The 21,102-nt window shown below is 41.2% G+C and overlaps 1 protein-coding gene across 4 annotated transcripts; it reads right to left on the bottom strand.

Moving 5' to 3' along the window:
• Positions 1-324: 324 nt before the first annotated feature.
• Positions 325-20,760, bottom strand: LOC144515076 (tripartite motif-containing protein 3-like). 4 transcript variants are annotated; one of them, XM_078245714.1, is made up of 13 exons: positions 20,581-20,745; positions 9,625-9,797; positions 8,623-8,863; positions 8,283-8,434; positions 7,977-8,157; positions 6,272-7,001; positions 5,299-5,402; positions 5,040-5,207; positions 4,410-4,578; positions 3,542-3,601; positions 3,234-3,304; positions 2,570-2,710; positions 325-2,472 (listed from the first exon to the last, which is right to left on the bottom strand). In XM_078245714.1, exons 2-13 carry the CDS (start codon positions 9,768-9,770, stop codon positions 2,320-2,322), a joined length of 2,316 nt encoding a protein of 771 aa, XP_078101840.1. In that variant the 5' UTR covers positions 9,771-9,797; positions 20,581-20,745; the 3' UTR covers positions 325-2,319. The 4 variants fall into 4 exon arrangements, with proteins under 4 accessions (XP_078101840.1, XP_078101842.1, XP_078101843.1 ...); XM_078245716.1 differs by lacking the exon at positions 20,581-20,745 and adding an exon at positions 12,082-12,901; XM_078245717.1 differs by lacking the exon at positions 3,542-3,601 and having other exon boundaries at positions 20,581-20,747.
• Between the last annotated feature and the right edge of the window lie 342 nt (positions 20,761-21,102).

The raw sequence follows: 21,102 nt of genomic DNA on the forward strand, positions 1-21,102 counted from the left end.
CTAGAGCGCTGCTCACTGAGCTCCAAGGCTGCAACACAACAAGCGCCTACGGAAACCAAAACTTGCGCATATTAAATTTGGAACCCGTGATCAGATTTGAAACCAAATCCCCCAAACGATTCTAAACGATTCCAATAAAGAAACGATTCCACTGGAATCGTAATTTTTTTCAAGTAGGAATCGTTTCTCGATGCCCAACCCTAACTGTGCCTACTTTACTCATCATTTCCTCATTACCCCCATTCAGTGATACCGTTAGACACAGATCCAATCCCCCTCAGTGCAAGTCAAGCATGATGAGTAGTTATATAAATATACAACATCTCAGTAAACCATGTGCTTTTATTACCAGTGCATATTCATAGTGAAAACAAAATTGTTTGTATTGGTGTGACACAGCATAGGGTAAAATGCTTCAGACACGTCTGAAAAAAGTTGAGCCTTGGACTCTTTAAAGATGTCTGGACTCCTGTACGGCAACAAGGTTCAGGTGCATGAAAAACAGCAGCTTCCTGCTTGACTTCACTGGTGAAATCAGGTCATATTCTGTAGCTTGGAAAATCTCTACCCTGGGGAGGGTGAATGTGGGTGTTTGGGTGTTAAGCACAGTGCTGTGGGTAATTATGTCAGACCAGGAAGTTGCTTTCTTTCTGCACCTGGTCTAGGTTTTCTTATGACATTACACAGAATGAACACTAGGGAGAGCAAGAGCAGCCTGTAGCTCTACTGCTACAGGGTGCTCCTTGGGAGTCATGGCTTAATGTAGTGCAGGCAGAAACTCAACAGTATCATAGGTGAGTGCGTTCTAAAGCGTGGATGAGTTTGCTGGCAAATATTATCCAATAGAAATGTCCTCAAATAATCATTTTGTATAACTGTTTCCTATGTGAAAGCTAAAAAACAACAACAAAAAAAACACTGTAAAACAGAATTCATATTCCATCCCGATCATTTTTTGTGGTCTTGGAGCCAGACTACATTTGCACCAATTAACAATTTTCTCACAAAGCTCCCAACATCTCTGATACTTGATACTATCAAAAAAATAAAAAATAAAATATTGAAAGTTGTTCCATTGACATGCTGGTCTAATTTGGATGGATTTCCTGAGATATGTGTATTCTTTCTGGTTCGTGACTCTTAGCACTTCAATGAATAAAGCTCTTTAATTGTTAAAGGCATAACAATCAGTCTGTGAGCTCTAATCTTTAGCCATTTGTTCTTAACAGAGAAACTTTTGATAGAGTCCCAGATGAAAACAAAGATGGATTTGTAGCTTTGAGAAAAAGTTGCTAATACGCACAAACACTGATCAAAAGTTTCCAGATGTGGGGGGTTTGGGGGGGGTGGATACTGAATTCTGCTTAAAGGTGAAATTTCCCTTCAAGGTAAAGGGATAAAGTGTGAAGCTCTAAAGAAAAAAAAAGCACATCAATTTAGAAAAATAATTTGTAATTGCTGAGCTAGTGTATAAAATAAAATAAATTAGCTTTTTTTTTTTCCTTTTGTTTTTTTCCTTTCGAAACAACAGATATTAACAAAAATGATTATTGTGCTGCTTACATTAATAAATATGACACTCTTCTTCTTTTAAGCATGTGCTGGGTATGTTTATAAAGCACACTTTTTAACAGCTGCCATACACACAAGTTTAAAATCCTGGAATCCTTTGACTGCTGCTCTCTGAATAGCCAAATAACGGCTGTGTGTTTCAAAAGCACATACATACAGAGTGATCTAATATACACAATATACATTTATGTATATACAGTACATACAGCAAATCAATGCACAGATGGTGGTGACATTTGTATGTGAGAAATGTTACATTCCATTGCTGGAGAAGCGTAGCGCTGTTCATTTCACTGTAAGCATTAACTAGTTCATGAGAAAAGCAACCGATGGGTACACTGTGTTGTTGCCTAGGCATTAAGATAAAAGAAAACGTCATGCATTTGGACAAGTTATGGCTCATTAAATACTTTAATCTAAATCCTACCCTCTCCGGTCTCACAGAAAGTGTGATTTAATAATACCATCAACAGCGTACAACACACAAAAACAGTTTTTGCACGTTCTCTAAAACCAGTCCATAGCTTTATGTCCATTACAAGGATGCTACATTATCCAACTTTAAAAACAACCTTCAATACACATCATAAAGGAGGGTAAACTCATGATCACACACTTAATTATATCCGGGAGATCAGCTGATGTGCACATCAAAAGGCTGTATTGGAAAGGTCATTGCACCCGGGGGAATACATTGGCTGTGTCGTTGTCAGTGCTCGCAGTGGTGAAGATGGCCGTCTCCGGTCTCTACTGCAGGTAGCGGTAGACCTTGAAGCAGTGGTTCCCAGAGTCCGCCACCGCCACATGACCATCAGATGTGAGGGCCAGGCCCTGGGGGCCGTAAAGGGGGTCCGCTGATGTGTTGATGTAGGACAGGAAGGACCCTGAGCTGTCGAACACCTGGATGGTTACACAGCACAGGGGAAAAGGTGAGTTAAGAGATATACTTACACGTTTGCTCTCTGCATTCGATGAGATACAGTAATCTCAAGCTAACCTGGATCCGACTGTTGCCCCAATCGGCAACAATGATATTTCCATTGGCATCCACAGCCACGCCTGTCGGGGCATTGAACTGGCCGTTGCCCTCTCCGTGGGAGCCAAATTTAAACAGGAACTCCCCATCTGCATTGTACACCTGCAGGAGAGATTAAACAGGAAAGAGAATAGGAAAATGACACTCTGTTGTCACACATAATACAAATATGTTAAGGAAAACAGGATCAAAATCATATTGCTAAAATGATCTAAAACAACACGGACAGTTATTTTTTTTTTTTTTTATGTTTTCTAATGTTTATGTTTGATAGATTTTCTTGTTTCATTGAAACTGAGCGATTTTAAATTGCTTGCTTGTTTATTTTGTATTGTTTGACCTACACCCCAGAAAGACTAAGAATGGGTAAATGAAGGGCAGCCATGACCATTTCTAAGTACCCTTAGCACTTCATTCAGATTACTGAATTGAAAGTGACTGTTAAAAAAAAAAAAAAAAAAAAGGTATGCAGCGCAGAGCAAAGACACGGGACTGTAGCTTTGGCAAGTTCAAATTATTCAAGTATAGATATTTTTCCTGTAAGCCATTTATTCACAATACTTCCAATGCAGGTTCACTACAATAACGAATGTACACACACACACACACTTGCAACAAGCCATACCTTGACTGAATGGTTATGAAAGTCTGTTACCACAATTTCATTTTTGTTATTTACGGCCACAAAGTGAGGACCTGGAAGCAGCAGAGGGGACAGAGAGGGAAAGAGAGGAAAGATGAGTCATCCACTGCTTTACAACAACGCGACAGGAAGTTCCACACTATTTTTGGACTACAGGACACACAGGACACAAAGACACTCGGAGAGTTGATGTGGGACAACACGTGAGACATGACACAACTGATGCATCGACATGTAAAAAAAACAGTTTGATTTCCTGAGTTCACATTCACGGGGAGTTAATTACTTACTGAAAACAGGGCCAGATTTACTAAGCTTTTGTTCCAGTGCAATGTTTGCACCACTTTTTTCTAAAAGAAAAGAAAAGGTCCAAGTGAGAAATTAAATTGAAAGTACGGGTGAGTTTCAACTGAAATACTGCTCTCTGTGCAACAACTGAAGCCATATCAACGAGGGATTCCAGTAAAGCAAGCAAATCCTATTACCAGAAGGTTTTGTTCTCCCCAAATTTCAGTGAAAGGCAAAGACAGGAAGACCGTCCTCACATCTTTTTCATGCATTAGTGTGCATTAAGAACTTTTGCCTCTGTACACCTCTGTGTTGCTCTATGATGATCAGGTGCATGTTTACAGTATAAGAGTATTAATGCAATAGTAAGGAATGTACCTGTGCCTTGGTGTCTACAATTAAACAAGCAGCTATACATGCTTACATTCTTTAGACTCTGAAATAATGGGTGCATAGAGATGATGATACATTTAATAAATGAGATTTGTACAAATCAACATTAGACTTAAAAAAGGAAGATCCCGCACTCTGCTCTTGCTCAGCATTACAATTTATTAAAGAAACTAACGTTTCGGCCCCTCTGGACCTTCGTCAAGAGGGAATACTCTGCTTGCAGAGTGCGGGATCTTCCTTTTTTAAGTCTAATGTGATATTTTCCAACGCACCTGCATAGAAGAATTGTTGGATGTGCAATTTCTTTCTTCGTAAAGTTTAAAAATCAACATTCCAAGTACGAAACATAAATAAAATCTGTAAATCTAGCCTAACTACATGCCCTGATACATGAAGCATCATTCGGTGTGAATCTTCCTGTAAGAGACATCATTAATGAAATGGTCCTAGGTACTGGTACTAAGGATTACACAGTACCTGCAAAGTGTCTGTCCGATGTTCCTCTGGCTCCAAACTTAGTCACCAGCTTCCCATTTGATTGGAAGATGAAGACACAGCAGGCCTTATTATCAACTGTGATGATATGTCCATTCTTATCCACAGCCACACCTTTGGGTCCCATCAGTCTCCCAGCTCCAATTTTGTTCTGCGACAGCCAGAGGGGACACTTTAGTTATTCAGTGGAACATAATGAATCTGTGCAGTGCAGTGGTGGACGCAGTTTTCAGATCAGTACAAATACCACACTGTAAAAATACTCTGTTACAAGTAAAAGCCCTACATTGAAAATATTATTCAAGTAAAAGGATGTAAGTATCATCAGGAAAGTGTACTTAAAGTATTAAAAGTAAAAGTACTCAATTCAGAAAAATCCAAAACCAAAATATAAAATATAATCTTTTGTGTGCAAAAATCCTAATTTGTAAAGTAACTAAAGCTGTAACAGATGAATGTAGTGGAGTAGAAGTAGAAAGTGGCATGAAAAGAAAAGACTCAAGTAAAGTACAAGTACCTCAACATTTGTACTTATAGTAAGTAAATGTACTTAATTACATTCTACCACTGGTGCAGTGAAAACATTGGTTTTTCCTGGCTGTGACCATTCACCTTGAACTTGCCATCCGAAGAGAAGATGCTAATCCATCTGTTGTCGTAATCTGCTACAATAATGTCCCCGTTCATGTCCACTGTGACCCCTGTGGGGCGCTGCAGCTGCCCTGGTGAACGACCCCTGACCCCAAACCTCATCTTAAACTGGCCATCATTTGTGAAAACCTAAGAAAAGAGAAAATTAATTTACTCCAAAGACCTAAACACTTAAAAAACTCATGAAATGTCTTTTTCAGCTCAAGAGGACGCCACTGACCTGTATACACTGGTTGTTGCTGTCGGCCACCACGATCCGTCCATTACTGGAGGTGGAGATGCCTTGTAGGTTAGTGAATTCTGCTTTGTCTCGCCCTCTTGTTCCTGTCATATCAACAAGACATCAGGCTACTTCAGCGTTACGCATGTGTAAACATCATTCACAATTCAGATCTGCTGTACTTTTGCTTGGAATATCTCTTAAAAGGTTTAGCTTTAACTTGCATCTAAAAAAAAAAAATGTATTAACCTTTATTTATATATAAGTCGATTGAGAACATATTCTCTCTGGCAACAACGACCTGTCCCATTTACACAGTTACACATTCATTACTGGAAGATGCCCAGTACAACCAGTCTGATCTACTGGCCACTGAGCAGCTCCATTGGAGCGTTTTTTGGGGGGTTAAGGGCCTTGCTCAAGGGTACCTCAGTGGGGATTTTTAAAAGGTGCAGTAGGTAAGACTTCTAAAACTAACTTTGGTCATATTTGCTGAAACTGACCCTGTGTTCCAGTAGAACTACATGAAGCAGGTCATTAAAAAAAGAAATCCGGCTCCTCTGGCTCCACCTACAGCCTGTAATGCGATCTGCAAAAATCCACCGCTCCCTGTTCAGATGCACCAATCAGGGCCAGGGGGGAGTGTCTAACTGCGTGTCAATCACTGCTCATGCACACGCATTCATTCTCCCTTGTGGGGGGAGGGGCTTAGGAGACAGTTTTGGGCTTTAGCGGAAAGGGGGGGGGGGGGGGAAGGGACCGAGAAGTTGTCGATGTTCAATTTTTTTTGGCTAAGTCCTGGATCTTCACAATCCTACCTACGGCACCTTTAACAGTTTGAACAGACAGGAAAGAGCTCTAAAACATAATACTCTGCATATGACTCAGTGTGTGCTCTAGAGAAACAACATCCTACAGCTCTCAGTCAGCAGTAACAATAATTAACAGCAGATCCAGCCAGCTGTTCACCCACCCACTCTGTAGATCAGCTCATCCTCTATCGGGTTTTCCTTTTTCTTGGTGGTGCTGTACATGCTGGAGGGTCTGCGCACAGCCTTCTGTCGAACATGACCACCTCCTCCACTCGGGGACTTCACCCTTCTCTTCACGTCGTCTGGCGACTGCAGGACGTCTGACGGCTTGACGGCGCGCAAACGGAACGGACTCCCCCTCACGGGCTGTTCGTACAGCAGCAAAGAGAAGGTGAACTCTCCCTCTGAGCGGATGGTGTATCCGACCTCGTAGGTGCCGTTCTTGTTGTCCGCCACCTCGGCTTCAGTGCACACTCCATCTGCAGAGATGATCTCTGCCCTCAGAGCGGCATTGCCAGTCTTCACTAGCTCTCCGTCCTTGTCTTTAGTAGTGACTGTGACAGTAGTGTGTTGGCCGACCAATGCGTGCCGCAGGCCTTCGCCGGTGGCGACACTGGTGTGGCCTACGGTCCCTGTTGTGATCAGGACTCCCAGGTTCTGAATGGAGCGCCTCAGTCCATCCGTCTCTACCTGGCATTCCAGATGTCCGTTTTCGTGGGGATGCTCAGGAAATGTGTGTCGTGCCAGGGCACTGACCCGCTCGCCCATCTGCTTCTGGACCAGCAGGACCTCCGTGGCGCTGCCGTGGCTCAGGGCCTGCTCGGTGAAGTTGCAGCTGCTTTGAATGTTCTCTTTGCCCTGAAGCAAAGAGGTCAGCTGGGCTTGAAGCACCTAGGCATGTCCGAAGAGACAGAGGCAGACAGTCAGTGGCGCTTGTACTAAAATATGGAACATTTTTATGCTATTTTCCAGAGCCAGAGCTATAGATTATACTAACCTTAATATTTCCACTATGAACGGATTTACAGATTATAAAAATCTTGGCATCTGGATTGACAAAAAGTTCCTTTTCTAATTTCACATTGATAATCTTGTGTGCCGATTTAGGCAGACAGTTGGCTATCTGTACAGAAATAAAAGCATCTTTCTCATGTTTTGTAGGAAAAGGGTTGTTGAAGCAGTTTTCATGTCGGTCTTGTGATTGTGATGTGATTTATAGACACGCATCCTCTTCAACTCTTACATTTTTGGACTCAGTCTATCACTCTGCCTGGAGATTCATACCCGGTCATGTCTATGGTACACATCATCGTGTTTATATAAAAGTGGTGGGTGGTCTTCTCTCCAAGAAAGACGTGATACTCAGTGGTATCTCCGTATCTACTATAAGGCCCTTGTTGGAAAACTACCACACTCCCTTTCAGAACTTCTCTGTTACATTATCAGACTCTCTCTGCTGACCGGCTTTTGCTTCATGTTCCACGAGCTTGGTCTGAACTTGGAAAAAATGCTTTTAACTTTATGCAACTGACCCCTGGAATAAATTACAGCACTTTATTAAAATCAACTCACTTGTGCCTTTTGGATAATTTAGAAATCTGATTTCAAACCTGCAAACTTCTGTAACTGCTTTACATGATTGTACTTTCTTTTGCGTCCTTATTATCTTAATGTATTTATCAAATCATCTTCCAATTCAAAAAGTTTAGTGTCTTTCTATTTTTCTTATGATGGTGCCGCTTCTTTTCTGTGTTGTTATGTTGTTGTTATTGTAATTTAACTCGATGTCATTGTAAATGGGGGCTGAAAGTTGAATGAATTACAAAAAAATAAAAATAAAAAAAAAGAATCAGAAGGAGCCCTGACCTTCTGCTTAGTGCTGCAGATGTTTTCCACCTCAGTAATGAGAGCGGTCTTGCGTTGGTGTAAGGCCTTCTCCAGCTCGTCAAAAGTGTTACTGATTTCAGTCACTGCCTCATTTTTCCGCTCTGTAAGCTGCTTGGAGATCTCATTCACAAGCTCAATGGCAGCCGTCAGCTGAGGTAGCCTGCCAGAAAAAAAGCAGAGAAGATGAACACACAATAACACTTTCAAATTAACATTCTTTATATTTCCAATACTTCCAAATGCAATCATATACTTCATTATGGATTAAAGCGCTGAAAGTCCTACCTGTTGCGCACAGCGTCCAGCTGATTTTTTAGCGCTGACTTATGCTGTTCCAGCACATCCCTCAGAGGAACTGTCACATGTTCCCTGTGTTCCCCTTCTGTACACTCCAGACACATGGCTGTTTCACATGACTCGCAGTAAAACTCCATCACCTGCAGATGGTGCAGTGGAGCAAAAGACAACTGAACATCACATTTCTGTGGCTACATTTTCTTACAAATTCAAACCCATATAAGAAAGAAATATTTCATGACATCTTGCAGTAGACAGTGTTGTCATGAGCCTGTGGGTGATCTCTGATAGATCTGAACTACTATGTAACACCCTCTGTCCAGCTTACCTTGCCCTCGTGATTGGGGCAAGAGAGGGGCTGACAGGCCGTCGCTGCACTGGCTGACTCCAGAACATTACAGGCCTCAGGTCGGCTGCACTCTGGGTCTCGCTGTAACACCTCCATTAGGTTTGTGATGAAGAAGTTGTTCTGCAGGGCTGCCACACCCTTCTCTGGCAAGATGGAGGTCTGTCTGCATACTGGGCAGGACAGCGTCAAAGACTGGGGAGGGATGTAGTTCTGTAGACATCTACAGAGAGACAAGATGTTAAAGAAATGACTGATAGGGCTGAAGCTGCGATTTAGCACCTATTCCAGGGTCACAGGGTGTAAAAAAGCAAAACTATTGTTTTTAGACTTGCTTAGAATACAATACGATTCTGCTCCTTTCGGCTCGGCACAACAGAGCATCAAATTATTTAAATAATTGACTATCTGTCTCTGTGGAAATTGGTGCTTGCTGCCAACAATGCCGTGCCATAAAGAATGCTGTCTGTTTTATTGGGGCCAACCTCAGAGTGGCTGGTGCCTTACGTCATGCAGAAGCCACAATGATGAGAAAATAGCTGGCCTAGTGGTGTGACTTTGGGTCATCACACATCATTTTGAAATTCTTTTAAACATCCCTTAAATGCATCCCAGATAAAGAACGTACTGCAGGCAGAGGGAATACAAAGAAACATTATAGTACACTAAACTATTTATGTCTTTTCATATGTGCTCATTTTCTGAATTATGCATAATATAGAAACTAATTCCGGTACATCTCAGCCTAAAATGGGTCAAATCTGTCTCATATTTGAAATTTGATTTAAAATCTTTTATGGCTCTAATTATATTTTTATCTTATATTGTTTTCTCTTTAATTGTCTCCCATTGATTTATTTTTTATTTTCTAATGCCATACTAATCTTACAGTATTAGTTTATCAGTCAGCTGTAAAGCACGTTGAACTGCATTGTATGAGAGGTGCTGTACAAATAAAGTTGGATTGATTGGTTCAGAGCTTACTTCTCACAGAAGGTGTGCAGGCAGGGCAGGACCTTGGGGTTGTGATAATGGTCCAAACAAATGCTGCAGACCAGGAACTGCTTGTCTATCTGCCTGACCACAGGGCTGGTGCTGCCGGTCTCACGCTTAGCCATGGTGACGGACATTCAAAGAGGGCACAGGAACCGCTTAACCTGCACACACAGGGTGGAAGAAACGGAACTAAGGTCAAGAAAGCCTTGAGGAAACGTTCAAAGAGAGTGAGGAGGGCGTGTTCGCTTACCCTCAGCATGAGCAAAGGAAGAAATGAGTCATAATGTTAACATAACAAAACCTCATCCAATTCCCATATCTGCTGCCACTACGTGCTCTCCCTTTCTTATTAAACTGTGTCAGTATGGGATGAGCGTCTTTTTTTTCCACTAACACCCGTATAGCCAGAGGTTATGTGACTTTATAAATGAAAACCTTAATAAGCTAATGCAGTGGAAGAAAAATGATTACATGTGATAATCCCTCGCGGGGAAGAACTCTAGGCCCTGACAACTATGCAGTCTGGGAGCCAACATGTCTGTGTTTACAGTGGAGTTAGAAGTGTAGAATATGTGTGTATATATACAGTAAATATGCTGTTAACAAAAAATGCTTAATGCATCTTTAGGCAATATTTCACCATACACAACAAAGTCCGCGGTTTTATTGTTTAACATTTGTTAACATTGCAGATGATGGGCGGACGCCTGCTGGCTCTCTGTTCAGATGGTTGTTGCTGTTACATGAAATTGTGTCACTGGGTCAAGCTCAGATTATCTCAGTTTGCCAATGACATGTTGTACGTCTGTCATATTGTACATAAACACATTACATGAACACCAAAAACACAAGCACACGGCTTTAATGTGATCGATAAATATTGCTTATAAAACGGCATCAATCTATTTCAGCCATTGGTCTGGTTAGGTTAGTTAGCTCGTTTGTATTGTAACATTACAAAGTATTTTGTACATGTGAAACAGTCAGAAAATAAAGTTTGTATTCTTTCAATCACGGCTCCGTTCCTCGGCTCTCTGTCTTAGCTTGCCCGAGCTTACTTGCTCTCTCTTTTTTTGTCTTTTTTTAAATTGAGTCAGGAAGCCAAGCCTAACTATACTTTTAATGTTATCAAACAAAGAGAAATATTCTTCCCCCTCATCCTAAAATGGGCCTAAATGGACATGCAAGTACTTCCTAGTTCTATGAATGAAGCTGTCGCTGAGTTGAAGCAGCCATGCTGTGTGTTTGACCAATCAGCGACGGTAATCCCTGCAAACCCCACCCCGAAGGTTCTTGTACTTTCAGAAAGTACCACCCTCCTATCAGGAACGATTTGGGGGTAAAAAGGCCCATGAAAAGGTCCCCGGGCTTTGTTTTAGACCCTGGTCCCTGTGGTTGAAACACGATGAGTTCCTCAGAAGGTTCCTAGCTCCGGGGGGGAAGTTCCTGTGGTCAAAATGCAGCTTAAGACACATTTTATCGGGTAACTGAGACACAACTTTGTAGAGTGCATGTCATCAGCCACTGGCTTTTTGTGGTTTTCACTTTATTTCAGATGCTGCTCATGTTGTCACCACGTCTGTCATGCACCATCCCCTAATAACCTTAACATCGCATTGTGCCTCTTGAATGAATGCTCTCCATCCACTTCATCTGAATTTAATTAGATAGATGGAATTTAGTACTTATATGAAAATTTAAGGAATGATGTCATTCGTATTTGGAAAAGAATATTTGAAATATACTGAAAACCACTTCATGAACAAATAATATAAAAACTATGAGATATTTATATGAAAAGGTGAAATCTACTTAGTTTACAGATATATCAGAGATATTTGATATGCATGAAGTTGTAGTGCTAATATAATCAATGTGAGCCTGAGAGCAGTGGAACATAACAACTTGACCTGTAGACTTCACAACCATCATGTTTGACTTGATTCAACTGCAAAAAGACAAATATAAACTCCAACCTTAAATGAGACAGGTATCTATCTTTGTCCTAAAAACAGCCTTGTGGATAAAAATGTAATGAATTATCAGTAACTGTGAAACATTGCACAGTTACCGAAGTTTATTTTTTATTTATAAAGCACTTTAAAAAGCACCAAAGTGCTTCACAAGCATATAGACAGACACATATGTATACAAGCATAAAGACATATGGGCATAGATATATGTAGGCTATCTGAGAAAGGATTCAAGCAAACCAAAACTTGATCATATGGATAAGAATATGGATGTGTAGGAACACATGAAATCTAAAACACCAGTGTGCACTTTGTATAAAAACACATCCACCTAACTGAGAAAGACTCACTATTAACTGTAATGTTGCATACCTGCAATTGTTAACATCCCAGTTAAGAGCCATGATCTAGATCTAATTAAATGCTAAGAAGATACACTCAAACTATTCCTTAGAAGGCAAAGTCAACTCACCCATCACCTCTTGATGCGTCACAGCCCTATGACTGTACTATTCTTTAGCCTCGCCTCATCTTTCAGCCACTTTTCCAACAGCAGGGTTTGGAATTTCTCCTTTGAAGTTGCATCTACACAACTGCTCTCTCAGTCTGACCTGCATAAGGCTAACTATCAGGCCTGCACTTCACCTAGCATCAAGAGCTAAAGCCCCTCACTCTGCCTTTCGCCTCTGCAGTGACTAATATAGCTAGGCCCCTTTTCTTTGAGAGTAAGGAGAGGAAAGAGGAAGCTTTAAAACACCACTCCCCAAATTCCTCCTAGTTCATTTCCTTAACTCCCAGCTGGTTGAGTTAGGCACCACCTGTCTGTCTGTCTGTCTGTCTGTCTGTCTGTCTGTGCCTGCCTGTCTGTCTGTAGGGAGAACATTCCCGGTGAACTGGGCTGCCTGTCTCACGAGCAGGCCGGCCTCAGAGGCAGCTGTCCCTCTCTACAACACAGAGCAGCGAGCTCTAACAATGGCATTCCAAATCTGCTCACAGCTCACCACCCCACATTCCCTTCTCTCTTCCCCTCCCTTCATCTCTTTTCCTTCTTTCTATTGTCCTCTCTTTTTTCTCCCCTCTCTTTCTCTTTTAGTAAAAACCACATAAATGCACTCATAGCATCAGCGGGCCTGCTCTCAGCCACAGACGTCTTGCAGATGGGGATTTTCTCAGGCATGTAGGCCTCATTGTTGCTCCTTGCTAAGTGACTACCAGGCCTACTGACTAGAGAGCTCTGCCTCCCCCTTGTCCAAACAGCCAGCCCTTCCCCGACCCGCTCTGCCTCCCCCTCCTCTTGTCTCCCGTACAAAAGCCCTCCCCTGCCTGGACTGTCTTCCCTTCACATGGACTCTGAATTGCAGCAGCTGAAGTGTGACATCAGGAGGAAGCATGAGGAGCCAAAGCCCTCAGGCTCCTCCCCTCTCGGCTAGCTAGCTGCTGCCTTTAGGGTTGCAACAGCCTCCCCCCCGCCTTCCCTTCCCTTCCTCCTTGCCTGTCCATTCCTCCCCGCCTGTCCGTTCTCTCAGCAGCCCTCCTCGGCTCAGTTCCTCCCACTCGCCTCACCACAGAAAGAGGATCTTTCTCCCCCTCACAGCAGCTCTGGGTAGCTGTGTATGTGCTTAGAGAAAAGCTAAATAATATGAGCGAAAAATGCATTGAATAATAAACAAAAAAGACAAAAAATAACATTGATTAAATAATTGCAGATTTAAATATAGACCTTTACAAGCCTAAATATAGATATGTTCTATAACATAGTATAGTATAGTGTAATATAGTTAAATATTCAGAAGACTGATAAACCTAAAAATAACAGAAGTGATTCATCAGTTGAGAGATTAAAAATAGATCTGAGAGAAATATTAGACGTACAGTATTAGTGACAGTAGAGTACAGAGTAGAGAGCTAAATCTGCAGTTTATTGTAACGTTTGAAGCAGCATGTGACGAGATCCTCTTCAAGGCTCTGTCACGGGAACTGCATGATCAGCACTTCATACAGACGAGGTCAGTTTTCCAAGTCCGTATGCAACTGTGTTTCCTCTGTACTAGAGAGACGCCTGCAGACAATCCACGGAATGTGAACGTCGTTTGTAAAGTCGGCTGTTTGACTGCAAAGCATCTAGTGCCACTCTCACCCAGAATTACAGCTAAGTGGCTTAATGTCCTCCTGCAGGGTCAGGACACTGATGACACCATCACACCCAGTCAACTCAAATTAAAGCAAACGCCTTACATTCACATAAACCTGGCCTGACACACGACTCAAATGCTATTACCACCAGGGAAGCAGTTACAGGCAATGCTTGTCCACCACAGACCAGACTATAGGGAGGAATCATATACTAGAGGTGAGTTGTAGGGCTGCTCAACTATGGAAAAAATCATAGTCACGGTTATTTCGGTCGCAATTATTTGACACAATTACTTATTGACTTTTGGAAAGAAGTTGAAATGATTGAATTTACAGTGAAAACACCTTGAACTGTGACATTTCCCTTAAGCGTCCTGTTTTCCTCGGGTCAAATGTGACCCGATTCTATATCAGAAATCTGGGTTTCTTTCAACCAAATTTCCCAAAAATAACTGAATGAAGTTGGCTAGAAGCCTAGATGTAACACAGAATTGGCTAATAATTTATACTTTATGCTTTACAAACAGGCAAACCAGAGGAGGACAGCATGTGAGTACGTAGGAAATTGCGTCGGAATTGTCAGAGAAAAGCATCAAAAGCGTTAAAACCGTCCAAAAAAGCGTCAATAAAGTGTCGATAATTGTCAAAATATGGATGACGGAAAGACAATATAAGGGTTAATACTTTTCCTGTCTCAACCTTTGTTTTTATATTTAGAAGACAAGACAAAATAAGAGTTTACTTGCAAAACGTAATGTGCAAAATAATCTTTTTGGATTACATTGTTATTGTGATCAATCCAATTTGATTAATTTCACAGCCCTAGTGAGTTGTTTGTGTGCTGAAGACAGGGACGTCTAATATGAATGGTTTAAATGGATTTCAGCAACATGAGCTCACATTCAGAGAAAACGTTATTACGCTTGGAGTTTTTCTGCTGCAGGAGGGCAGGAAGCCATGCCCCGCTCTTCACCTCTCCCTAAAGTGCTGCTTGTAGTGGTGTGTTGGGAACTTGGACTAAAGAGCTGCCAATCTTTCTGCAAATGATCACTCTGAAGAAGGTTTTTCTGTTTTTCTGTTCTCTTTGTGGATAAGAAAAGGTCCTGTCTAGAATCCCCCAAAGGGTCAGAATGGACAGATGATGTACATCTCTCACCGACAGTTTTTATATTATATTTCATAAGATTCTGTAGAAAGACCCTGAATATCAAAATATTACCTCTTGGGTAAGTCAGGGTACTCCAAAGTGTGATGCAGAAAACAATATGAAAATGAATTTAAACATGTATTTTCTTTAAGGGGACAGTTTATAAAAATAAATCCACAGAATAAACTGCCCCAACAACATCTGTGGATTGTCTTGACTAAGTGCTTCTAGAAAGAAATGGGCACTGCCCCTTGAGCAAGGCACCGAACCCCCAACTGCTCGGGGGGGGGGGGGGCTTTCCATGGGCAGCTCCCTCACTCTGACATCTCTCCATTAGTGCATGTATAGGTACTGAGCATGTGTGTGTAATTCAGGCCTGTGTGTAATAACAACAGAGTGAAAACATTGCAGGATGTTTGCACTTCAAGGGCCATAAAACTTATTTAAACCCTTCCCTTCCTCTTCCCCTGTGTGAGTAAGAGGCGAGCACCTTTTCCTCCAACTGCACCTAGTATTTTAAGGCTGTTTCAGTCAGTTTACTATTTTTTTAACTTGTGTTGGATTATATTATACGCACAATTATTTCTAATAACTCATCTGTGATGGCTGCTGTATGAGTCACAGCAGAGAGGACTTCCTTTTTCCAAACGATTATTTCAGCAGGCAGCTGTGTGTTGGTCCGGTAAACATGGGCGAAAGTCTCAGCGAGCTGTTGTAGGAAGTGTTGGCCAACCTGATGACGTGCTGTCAAGATTGTGTTTAAATATAGACTGTTAGTTTATGCTTCCATCCACATCTGTTGTGTCCCTGCGCATGTGTCATCGTGCAGTAATTGTTCCTGCCTATACCCAGCCTGGGCAGAACAAGCCTAGATCTAATTTAGAATCAACTCCCCATTACTGATTGTGATTGACGTTTTGCTGATGAAGTTTTAAAGAAGTGTGTAGAGTGTAATGAAGAAATAACCTGTTTGACTGGGAGAGAAAGAAGAAAAGAGAGTAGTGTACCAGAGATTTTAAATTAGCTTCACCACAGGGATGCATTACTATCCATAAATTACATTTCTAAAAAGCATTGCGATCATTCTGTCAATTTGCAGCAATATCTGATTGAATCTATTTCAGACATAGGTCAAGCATGACTGATTGCATTGTCCTATTTGTATGAGCAATAATAATGAGCCCAAAAAATGAAAACCGGCAGCTGATTGGACGAACGCATCACGTGGGTCTGGCTTCTCCCGAATTTCAAAATGGCTTGCTGCCATAATGGCGGTTCTTTCGGAATACGCCATTACGCCACAAAAAATAGTTCACCGAAACGTGTTTCTGAAAACATTTTAAGCGAGAAATAGTGCTTTTGTGCAGTTGCTGAATCTGTCTTCATTTCAGATCAACAAAGGTCAGTTTAAAAGATTTTCGTCAGATTTTGAGAGGCTTAGTCACGCTCATCCCGCTCGTCATTTCCGGTAATTGGTCATTGAGTCCGACTGCCCACTGGCCGATTCAACAAGTCAAATCGGCACTAATGAACGCCGACGGCTCCTCCGACTGACGACGGCACGGAACACACCGAACAGACTCGGGTCACCGACCTCGCCATACTGTCCGACGGCCGATAATCGGGTTGGTGTGTCAGCGCCTTTAAGAAGTCTTGTACTGTTGAGAACAACAAGGCGGCTGTAAACCTGAGAACGAGAAATTTCTCAAAGTACATTTCTGTGTTTTGGGGAGTGTTGTGGGGTCAGCGACGGTGCCTGGCTCTATGATGTTGACTCATCAATCATTATTCACACAACACAGAAACCTTTGCTTCTCAAACTAACAAGCTCCCCCTTACACTTCACTGCATCGGATGAAAGAATCTGTCTCAATGCATCAGTCTCTGTCAGACCGCTCATAGCAGTGACGCTGGTTTTCACATAACGAAAGAAAAATGTCTGTGGACATAATGTACGAGGCTTCGGAGAACAACAGACTCAACATAAGACACAACTATTTGTTTCATGTTATATTGTTTTCATGGAGCTAATCCACAACGGTTCTCAGTTTTTATTCATATTTTATGCCTGCCTTATTTTGAGTCTGAGTGCATAGGGATACAATATTTAACAAATGCCTGGCGAAAAGCTGCTGACCAAGTGTGTACATTTTAATATATAGGAATTGACGCTAATTGTAAAGTGTAATAACTGTAGAGCTGCAAAGATGAATCGATTAGTTATTATACTATATATATATATATATATACTATTTTGACGATCAATTAATCGGTTTGAGTCTTTTTTTAAGAACAAAAAAAGTAAAACTTCTCTCATTCCAGCTTCTACAATGTACAGTAAACTAAATATCTTTGAGTTGTGGACAAAACAAGATATTTGAGGACGTCATCTCGGGCTTTGGGAAACACCGATCGACATTTTTCACCATTTTCTGACATTTCATAGACCAAACAACTAATCGACAGAAAATAATCAACAGATTAATCATTAGTTGCAGCCCTGACTTGTACTGTACTCACTGTAGCCATCTTTCATATGCCTTAGTCTGCAGACATTACATTGATAAGATCTGACAACTAATGACAGAAGACAAGAGAAAGTGACCACATGATGTCAAGGACAGTAGTCAGCAGAGGTTTTAATCAACAGTGACACCAAAAGGGAGTCAGGAGACATTTGTGTCTCTCCCAGTGAGCCCACTATCACAAAGGCTGACAGAAGACAATGCGGCATGCAGGTGGTGTGTCTGCAGGCACAACATACACTGCAGATTTTATAAAAAGTCGATCAGTGCACAGGCACGGGCCCCAGCCTGAGACCCTTATCCGCCTGCAGTAAGAGCTACAGAGTGACTGGGGGGACGGGCACTCAGCTAGTCGCATGATGTCCTGTTCATGTTATCCTGTGAAAATACACCGGTAATGTTCTGCTTCGTTTGCTTACCAATGGTCAGAGTGCACTATGAAGAATTAGTGGTGTCGCAACTTGTAAACAGAATCTCAATGACTTTAGGGCTGCAACTAACGATTATTTTCATTGTTGATTAATCTCATGATTATTTTCTCGATTAATCGATTAGTTGCTTGGTTTATAAAATGTCAGAAAATGATTAAAAAAAATGTCGATCAATGTTCCCCAAAGCCCAAGATGACGTCCTCAAATGTCTCGTTTTGTCCACAACTCAAAGATATTCAGTTTACTGTCACAGAGCAGAGAAGAAACTAGAACATATTCACATTTAAGAAGCTTGATTTAGATAATTTGTATTTGTTTTTCATAAAACGTAAGTAATGGATTAATCTTTGCAGCTCTGAATGACTTTACAAGACAAGTGAATCTTGACGTGTGATGATCTGGATGCGTTTTTGGAATGACCGTTTATTGAGCGACACAATATTTAGTTTGATGAAATGCACTATAAAAGAGCATAATGGTCTCTACAAAGCAACTCAATCATAATAAAGATGAAAATTGTAATTGTATTATATGGGAATTATAACATCTAAATAACAGGGATTTGTGTTGCCTTGTGTTTACTATAATTGACTTAGCAGTCAAGCCTTCATTAATCTTTGGCCTGTAACATGTTTGACAGGGTTAACCATTAATCATTGCTGTAATTTGGTCTTTCCTGGAAGCCCTGCATCATCTGGGTTCATCTTTATATAGTGCCAAACACTCAGAGATGTTTAAACTACATAGTTCACTAAAAATAAGGATGACGTTTAAGTTCAATTGCTGAAGTTTAAAATATGAAATAAACCATCAACCCTTTACATCTTTGTGCAATGATGGTGAAGCTGTTTTCCTGGCTTTACTGATGTAAAGCTTAGACTGAGAAATGTTGCTCATAGAGTCTCATCTAATATTAAGTATGCAGTGCACATTATATCATCTCTGTTATGACTACATCTTTTTTTCATGAGGTTATGTTATAGGCTACTTATGATGCCTCACGTACAGAACCTAAAGAAAATGCCCTCAACCAGTGAAAGTGCTGACTTTTTTGAAAACATGGTTCAGGAAAATGTATTTTAAAGGAGGGCAAATTACACTGTCTAATGATTGGCTGTGATCAATCTTAAGTGTAGACCTACAGTACATACAGTATAATGAGCAGGATACAATCAGTAAACGTGCATAGCAGCTCCAAGTCTGAAAATGAGCCATAAACAAATCTTTATTGAGGAAGTGATTTAAAATAAAGTTATCAAATTACTACGTTTACTACAAGATGCTTTTATTGTGTGCAGCACGTTAATACCTACAGGTTAATTCAGTCTGTATTGTCCTACATGGGAAATTTGTTCCAAACATATGTATATGCCGCAATAAATCCATTTAATAAAACACATTTTAAATTTAAAGGACAAGCCAAATAAATGATTTCAACTGATATTGAATTCAATCATATTTGGATTGTACCATTTGATGTCAGAGCACAACTTAAGAAAATAAACCCAGAAATATAGACCTTATTCACACAAGGGTGATGTAACCTGTCTTTAAATCAATGACTATCAATGATCAGGGCCAAATAATACTGATTAATCAATCTATTTTCGGTGTATATGCTCTTTTGTCTGGGTGCACAGCATATTGATATGGACAATAAGTAGGGTCTTGATTCAAAGGCTGTATCTAGTCATTTTTAAGGTACAATTTGTATTCTGGCAGACTACACTTTGTCATTAGTTCAACATTTACAAAGAGTGTGATACGGTCAACATAGCTGCCTTGTTTGTAACACAGTTCTTGAACACGTGCTGCCAGCCCTGTCTACCTACATAATACTGGACATCCTCTGAGACTCCAAGTTCATGCATACAAACTGAATGAAACCCTGAAGTCATGAGACAGACACGTAAGCCCTGCTAAGTATCTGCCCTCAGGCACAGCATCCAGTGCCTTCTGCAACCTCCCTGTGACCTAGTGCGGGCAGCCAACAGAGTAAAACCAGCCAAACATTTCCATCCACAGCACTCATCAGGCATGTGACTTTTGAGATAGTTTTACACAAACCAAAGATGAGCTATATTCCAGAACAAAAGACCAACCAATAAGGAACCACTGAAGCATCTGCTCACAGTCTAGGCCTGAGGTGTGAAACTGATGCATTGGCTGTTGCTGCAGTACAATGCCACACAAGGACTCACAGAATGACATAAGCAAACAATACGCTGATTCACATGTGGCTCACACAGCTTCCCAGCAATATAGCCCATACATATTCAGATCAGAAAACCAATGAAAGATCACTAATCCTCTAAACAAAAGAGCACGTATGCCTGCTTACAGAGCCCAGCCCTCAGACTGCAGTAGAGATGCCCACCTGCTACAGAGCCGGCAGCCAGGGCTGCCTAGGAGCTAAAATGGAGAAGCGTGTGGGCTGGTTGAGGAAGCATTAAAAAATCAGAGCAGCAACAGTTGCTCTTACACAAAGCTGAAATAAAATGCTTTTTCTTTACGTTTTCAGTGACAGATGAAGATGAATAAAAAAGAGAATACATCACACCAAAGAGGACTGGATCTATATTTACCAATGCACAGCTGCTAGATGGGATGGATCAATTATTCATCTGCACTCATCCCAGTCATTGTATTATTTAGGAATCCAGATGATGGAACAAACAAGATGAGAATGCAGAAATATATCATAAAAGGAAGTGAGTAGCCAAGATTGTACTCACATGAATACCCAGCAGGAGGGAGTGGAGTGTCAGCATTGCAGGCCGTAGCGAAAGCTTCCCATTGTCAGTGTCCCAATCCTCTACAACAAAATCCACAGACCGGGCGACAGAAAGGAAAGGGCAGGGTCTGTCTGGGAGAAGAAGGGGACAGTAAGGAAGAGGAGAAGGGAAAGGAGGAGATTAGGGGAGTGGCTTACATGCAGCATTGGTTAGATGGCTGATGGGAGGAGTTGAAGAACCCAACGGCATACGGAGGGGGTAGGGAATATGCAAAAGAGTTCAAATCTCAGGAACTGACTGAGGGAGAGTCTGTCTGGTGCAAAGGGGTTTGGCTTCTTCAGATACCGCCCAGTTCCCTTAAAAGGACAAAGGATGCAGCCTTGAACTGATAGGGTGCAAAGAATTACTCGAGTACAAAGACACAAGGAATATACTTCTGAATAATAATAATAATAATAATAATCAATAAGCAATTTACCATGACATAAGTTCAGTGATTTGAAAGTTTCACAGCATGTTTTA

This window comes from Sander vitreus, chromosome 3 (genome assembly GCF_031162955.1).
Source record: "Sander vitreus isolate 19-12246 chromosome 3, sanVit1, whole genome shotgun sequence".
Classification (NCBI taxonomy): Eukaryota; Metazoa; Chordata; class Actinopteri; order Perciformes; family Percidae; genus Sander; species Sander vitreus.

Bases quoted from the DNA above. Each gene is read 5' to 3' on its own strand.
- LOC144515076 (XM_078245714.1), bottom strand. From the start codon at position 9,770: ATGTCCGTCACCATGGCTAAGCGTGAGACCGGCAGCACCAGCCCTGTG. The intron at 7,002-7,976 runs GTCAGGGCTCCT...GGACATGCCTAG, and splicing joins TCTGCAGCACTAAGCAGAAG to GTGCTTCAAGCCCAGCTGAC. The intron at 3,602-4,409 runs GTACTGTGTAAT...CTTTTCTTTTAG, and splicing joins ATCGGACAGACACTTTGCAG to AAAAAAGTGGTGCAAACATT.